This window comes from Cydia splendana, chromosome 3 (assembly GCF_910591565.1).
Source record: "Cydia splendana chromosome 3, ilCydSple1.2, whole genome shotgun sequence".
Lineage (NCBI taxonomy): Eukaryota > Metazoa > Arthropoda > Insecta > Lepidoptera > Tortricidae > Cydia > Cydia splendana.
In genome coordinates, this window is record NC_085962.1 from 10,662,516 (window position 1) to 10,669,816 (window position 7,301).

Here is a 7,301-nt window from a genome sequence, read left to right on the forward strand (position 1 = left end):
TAAAACGGATTACAAGACGTAATTATATATTGTTTGCATTTATATTACAATAGGACTTAAATTATTATGGGGAATTAAACTGCTCGAGTGATTTGATAAACTAAGTGTAATATAATCAACGCGCCACCACATTGTTTTAGTTTAGCCGGAAATGAAATTGTTTACTTCTCAGTGCCTGTGTTCATAACTATATTATTTGAAGCATTTTTAGTACTTCGATGCGTATACTATACTTAAATAACAGAAATAACGCTTTACATACTACGAAACTTGTTAATTATGATGTATAAATATGGTTTAAGGCCGAGAAATATTGCAGTCACAAAGTAGTTGCAATGTTTCGACTTTGTGTCGACTCTGTGTTGACACATGACACGCGCTGTCAAAAGTAATAACAAAGTTACTGGTATGTTACTGGATTTGCAAAATGGCTCCTTGTGTTGATTTGTTTTCAGATATTCTCAAAGTGTAAAAATTCCGTGGTCAGAGATGGGCATTAATCGATTAACTGTTTATTCGACTAATTCATGGAATAAAAAAAGTTAATTCTCAAATTTTAATCGCGATTAGTTTAGTCGACCTAACATAGATTGAAATTGAATTAATCTGAATATTAATCGAATAAATTATCGATTAAATCTCGATTGAAAGTTGACAGGGGGCCATTTTTGTACGTAAAAATAATAGAAATGTCTTGCATGCAGATGGTAGCAAAACACTTTGTCATAAAAGTCGAGATGGGTGTCTATATATAGGTTTTAGGGAGTGCCGATTTCGAAAATAATGACCATTTTGGAATCCGAAATGGCGGCCATGCACTGTGTCATAAAAGTCGTCATGGATGTCGTTTTATACGTTTTAGGGGGCCCCAATTTTGAAAATGATGACCATTTTGGAATCCAAAATGGCGGCCATGCACTATGCCATAAAAGTCGTCATGGGTGTCGTTTTATAGGTTTTAGGGGGCGCAGATTTCGAAAATGATGACCATTTTGGATTCCAAGATGGCGGCCATGCACTATGTCATAAAAGTCGTCATGGATGTCGTTTTATAGGTTTTAGGGGGCCCCGATTTAGAAAATGATGACCATTTTGAAATCCAAAATGGCGGCTATGCACTATGCCATAAAAGTCGTCATGGGTGTCGTTTTATAGGTTTTAGGGGGCGCAGATTTCGAAAATGATGACCATTTTGGATTCCAAGATGGCGGCCATACACTATGTCATAAAAGTCGTCATGGATGTCGTTTTATAGGTTTTAGGGGGCGCAGATTTCGAAAATGATGACCATTTTGAAATCCAAAATGGCGGCCATGCACTATGTCATAAAAGTCGTCATGGGTGTCGTTTTATAGGTTTTGGGGGGCGCAGATTTAGAAAATGATAACCATTTGGGATTCCACTTTTATGACAAAATACGTAGCCGCCATCTTGGATTATAAAATGATCATCGTTTTCGAATTCTGCACTCCCTAAAACCTATACATCGACATCCATGACGACGCAAGTTATCTTTATTTTCAGATCTAACAAATTGCTACAGAATACAAAGGACAAAAAAGAAGCGAGGAGGTAATGAAACAAGCAAAAATACAGATGATTCCTCGACGCAATTGGGTGATTCTTAAATTGTGTCCAGATTTTTTTTGTCATAAAAGTTTTTATTTTTCACATATTACTCTCACAAGTTCCGTGACATTTCGACCTTGTAATTTTTTAAGTAAATGTTTTTGTTTATCTATGAGGATCTCACTAGAATAGTATAATCAAGGTATGTTTATATTTTATGAATGAAATAGTAACGCAAAAAAAATAGTACATTTCGATGCTAGTGCGGAAGGTATGTCATTACTTCACGAGTACCGAGATATCTTGCCACGAGCCGCAGGCGAGTGGGAAGACTCGGGACGAGTGAAGAATGACATTTCCGCACGTGTATCGAACGACGTTTTTTAATACAGTTGCGAAAAAATAAGTAAAACATTGTTAGTCGTACATTAAACAAAAGTGGTAACAGTGACAGCTCGCTTAGACGTCGTCTTTAAGTATATTATATCTATGGGCGTTTGGCAGCTATTCCGTTCCATTCAGACACCTTATTAAGAACGGAATTTTCAATATTCAATATTAAAAAATAAACGTGTTATAATGATGATGAAGAGGTAAGTATTAAAATATGAAATATGTATATTTTTCATATTCTTACATTAACAGTAGGTTTTTATGCTGATTAAGACGTTTAAAGGAAACTAATATTAACACTCATCAATAAGTAGTCGTGAATTGGAACAAGTATAAATTTAAAAAAATTGGAAAAGTAAAAAGCACTAGTTCGACATAACCAACTTTCCGCACGCTAAACAGCTACGTAAAGTAGCACTTTGTGAGCAACTGTATTAAAAAATATATTTGTGTCTTATATTCCTGCCGAAGACTTTTATTTTACCTTTTCCTTCTACACAAGTTTGGCCAAGTAATAAGAATTTAGGGCTCTCAATTTTATTTTGACTTCTACAACAGTAAAGCTATGAGGCCATGTTTGGTATCGTTTTCGTATAAATTCGCAGTACCAAATTTAGTTAAGGTATCACATTGACACCATTCCGAAGTAAAAACATATAAACTTATTAAAATACTTTCTTTTAAACTCCTCTTCACGCTTAAACTGCTGAACAGTTTTAATTTAAATTTGGTACACATATATTTTGAGTCCCGAGACAGGATATAATAAGTTATCTCAAAAATCATCCTTTAAAGGTGTGAAATGAGGTGTAGGGGGGAATTCAGAATTGACTTCTTGAAGTTAATACTGTTTAAGTTTAGGTTTGAAGTCATGTTTTTTCATAATTTTTAACTAAATCAAAGATGTAGACCATCCCAAATTTCATATAAATCGGTTCAGCAGTTATTGATTTCCCGTACAAATTTCCACGCCACTTTTCACACCTTCAAAAGATGATTTTGGTTATAAGATCTATCCTATGTCCTGTTCCAGGACGCAAACTATTTCTTTACCAAATTTCAACGAAATCGGTTCAGCGGTTAAGCGTCAAGAAGAGTTTCAAAAAACCGGCCAAGTGCGAGTCGGACTCGCGTATTAAGGGTTCCGTACATTAAGTCCGACTCGCGCTTGACTGCACATTTCTAATAGGTTTTCCTGTCGTCTATAGGTAAAGAACTATTTTGTGTATTCAGACGGACATACATACAGACGCACGAGTGATCCTATAAGGGTTCCGTTTTTTCCTTTTGAGGTACGGAACCCTAAAAAGATTTATTTTTATTTTGTGGAATGGTGTCAATGTGATATCTTAAATGGATTCAGCACCCCAGATTTATACGAAAACGATACCAAACACGGCCTAGCACCTTCACTGATATAGATATATCAAGATAAAATTGAGAGCCCTAAATAAACTTTCCAGAGCGGATATCTCAAAAACTATTCAACATATCGAAAAAATTGACTGAATAAGTTTGTAACAAATTAAATTAACTTTCATTTTGTATAAGTGGCCATGTCGCTGAGATGCATAGTTTCCGAGATATAATCGAAAAACGGGAAAATGGGACCTTCAAAGCCCCCTCTCTCCCCCCCGCTCAAGGGCTACGGCCGGGGACTTTTGATATGTTCACCTCCTAACTTGTCAAACCGAGTTACGGAGTCAAAAATTGTGTTCCGAGCATTTCCCTCTACAACTTTTAGAGCATTCGTTGCCTGACCTAAGTAGCTTATTGAATTTCTTTAAAAACTTTTCTGTAAAAGGTTGACGGGTGTTGGGTGTTTATATGGTTTCGGTCGATTATTATCATTTGCATTGCCCATGATGACTTACTAGAATTACGAGCACACGAGACACTAATAGTAGTTTGACAAACCTTGGTTTTCAAGAGGTATTTTATATTGACATTTGCTGTCACAAATTTGCTGTCAGATTTAGTCGCAAACCGCACGCAAAGTGCACACAAATGTGTCGACACCTTGTTACGGAAAAGTGTAGACACGGCGACGACACTTTGTTTCGAAACAATTCTAGACACATTGTGTGGACTCTGTTACGACACATCTGACATTTAGTTACCACTTTGTGATTCTGCGACTGGAATGGTTATATGGGTTCTCACACCGTCTAAATGAGGCCTATATCTGAGGACATCTTACACACACCAACCTAGCCCCAAACTAAGCAAAGCTTGTACTATGGGCTGCTAGGCGACGATATACATACTTATATAGATAATAAATACATACTTATATTATATACATAGAAAACACCCATGACTCAGGAACAAATATTTGCGTTCATCACACAAATAAATGCCCTTACCGGGATTCGAACCCAGGACCGTCGGCTTCACAGGTAGGGTCACTAACCACTAGGCCAGACCGGTCGTAACTATGTAAGGTTTTCAGATCTTCCTTTTACATGTCCTCCATGTCCGTATAAGACATTACTTTTATTCCAAATTTCATGTTTCCTGATCAAACTAGTATAGCTAATTCTTTGTTTGTTTAGCGAATGGACTGCAAGTACTCCGGCAACCCGGCGACCATGTACATGGACGGTTGCCTGCCGCTGACGGTGGAGTTCCTGCGCGAGAACGCCGTGTACGTCGGTGTCATCGCCATCATCGTGGCCTTCATCATGGTAAAAACGAACATCCAAACTAAATTGCAATTGTGACTGTATCGCTGTGGCGCACGCAGCACTGCGGAAATGTTAATTTTCTTAACGGCCTGGCCACGGCATTGCGCGACTGGCTTGGGCTAAGGCGAACACCATAGGTAGGTGCGAAAGTTCCGATCGCTGTCTCGCTCCAACCTAAGGTTGTCGCCTTAGCCGAATCCAGTCGCGTCGCGCAATGCCGTGGCCAGGCCGTAAGGACATATACCCAATATTTGACGTTTGGACTGATTGTTTGAATTTCTCTGCTATAAATTGAAACTGACCAGCGATTATCCATTGTCTCACGTACCGTAAGGTGAGGACAGCGCCTGTGTAGTAGCGACGTAGTAGCTTTACTACAGTCAGTTGTTGCAATAGCCCATTAGGTAGCTTATTTTATATATACCTAAATCATATTTATTAGGATTCAAAAAAATAAATATAGTCGGGGAGTGTGTTAGAACATCGGGAAAGGCAATTTCAATAATTATAAAAACTATTTTCAAGGCCTTCCTACCTAACAGAGTAACGTTTGCAAAACATTTCAGCGTAGGCACAAGGTCAATTGCCTTAGTGATTAGTGTAATTAATTATTAACGATTAAAGATAATCTAGTCACGATTGATCAATGTCATGGGTCCTTCGAACCCGATACTTGTTGCACTGCCAAGTAGTTTTTTACATCACATTATTCCTAATATTCCTATATGTTAAAAAAATGTTAGCTAAATATAAATATCCCGATGTTTATTAGCCAAATTGGCAAAAACGAAATCTATACCGGGTGTGGCCTGTAACACGAGCAAAGAATTAAAACATAGATTGTACTCCTCAAACGGTGACACTTTTGTTCAACAACTTTTAAAAATTATGAAGTATTTAGACTCCCTATTTTTCATACAAAATAAATATTATCTTCAATGGACGCCATTGCCACGCCATATCATTGTGATTGACGTTGCTTGTCACGCCTTAAACATAACAAAATTCGCAATACATTGCGTCTTAGAATAAACTTTAAAGTGTATTAAAAATCAAACCACAAGTTATTTTTAAAAGTAGCTGAACAAATGTTGGTCAGTATGAGGAGTACACTGTACTCAGTACAGCCTACAGTTTAATTTTTTGCTCATGTTACAGGCCACACCCGGTATATGTATTTTCGTCATGTCCATATCATGTCTGTATCATCGCCCACACTGTTAACTGTACATTGGTGGACCTTATGTGTAATAAGGTCTACCGATGTACAGTTAGTGTTGCTGTTTGTACGTCCATCGGTCTGACTGCTAATATATTACAACCATTTTACTCAATACCTACATACTTTTGACAAAAAGTACTTACTTTAAACTGTTTTAGTTGAGCTGTTATTGAGTTTATCAACAAAAAACTCTTTTAATATGTATAAAAAAACATAACTGCCGGGAATATCCATCCTATTAAATCCTTTTGCTTGTTGCTCTATTCATATCGTACAAAGGTTCTCCATTGTGTTCTATTTAAGTACAATAAATTAATAAAGAGGATTACTAATGTGGTATTTTTTTGCAGTTGCTGGGTTTGATATTGTCGTGCGGGCTCTTCGTCAAGATAGAGTGAAATAGTGCAATTTATATTGCTCTAACCAGTCTAACAGATGTCGCAATCTTGCCTGGCATGCAAGAGCAGTGTATACAGAGCCACATTGGTGATGGCGCCTACACACTTCGCCATATTTGAGCTAACAATGGTACTTTCCTTTCGTAAAATGTCGTTGATTGGGTCTTTCAAAAATGTTATGAATTCAATTCATATGTACAAGATCCTTTCGCAGAAAGTATAGCATTAATATGCATAGCTTAACCGATCATTTTAATATCATTAACTCATCATTGGATTTATGTCTAATGGCTCCTCTACACGATGCGCCAACGTCGGCCAATCCTAGGGACGCAGCTATGCGGTAGAATGAGATAGCAATATCACTTGCTCCCTCTAACGCATAAATGCGTCCCTTGGATTGGCCGACGTTGGCGCATCGTGTAGAGGAGCCATAATGAGATGAGTAATGACACATTTTATTTTTAAACGACCTTCTGTTTTTGGAGTTTTAGTTCTTATCGTCTACCCTACAATTAGTATAACCACATATTTTTCTGTTGTGTCTGCACGACTTGTAAATTTGTAATACATATATTAGGGCAAATTGTGTAAGCGCCATTACAAGTGTACGGAGTAGGTATAGATCAATGTAAGACCGTGGATGGTATAAAAGCCACTGGTGCAACACCGTTTACAATTTCCTAACTTATTCTATATACTTTTATAAACATAAAATAATATGACAATGTATAATATGCACATTATCTTGAATTTCTTCTATAATGACACGTTTCTCTTCACGTATTGAGGTTCATGTACCTATTACTATTTTTTTACTTTATTTTATATACCTACTCTTCTAAATCCAACTACTTATTTTGGAGTGATGAAATCTCAGTAACCTGTACAGTACAATTTATATATTTATTTTAAGCAGTGGCGGATTTGCCCTAAGGCCAAGTAGGCCCGGGCCTAGGGCGGGAAGATATTAGGGGCGGCAAATTGTGACTAAAAATTCGCTGATGATAACAAGAAATAACTCAAGCGCTG

The 7,301-nt window shown here is 37.2% G+C and overlaps 1 protein-coding gene across 2 annotated transcripts in view; it reads left to right on the forward strand.

Moving 5' to 3' along the window:
* The window catches only part of LOC134806529 (tetraspanin-4-like), a 28,229-nt gene extending 21,870 nt beyond the window's left edge, over positions 1–6,359 (forward strand). For both annotated transcript variants that reach the window (XM_063779826.1, XM_063779827.1), the window contains exons 6-7: positions 4,518–4,649; positions 6,222–6,359. In XM_063779826.1, coding sequence (XP_063635896.1) covers positions 4,518–4,649; positions 6,222–6,269 — 180 coding nt within the window. In that variant the 3' untranslated portion in view covers positions 6,270–6,359. The remainder of the gene's footprint in view (positions 1–4,517; positions 4,650–6,221) is intronic.
* The last annotated feature ends 942 nt before the right edge of the window (positions 6,360–7,301 follow it).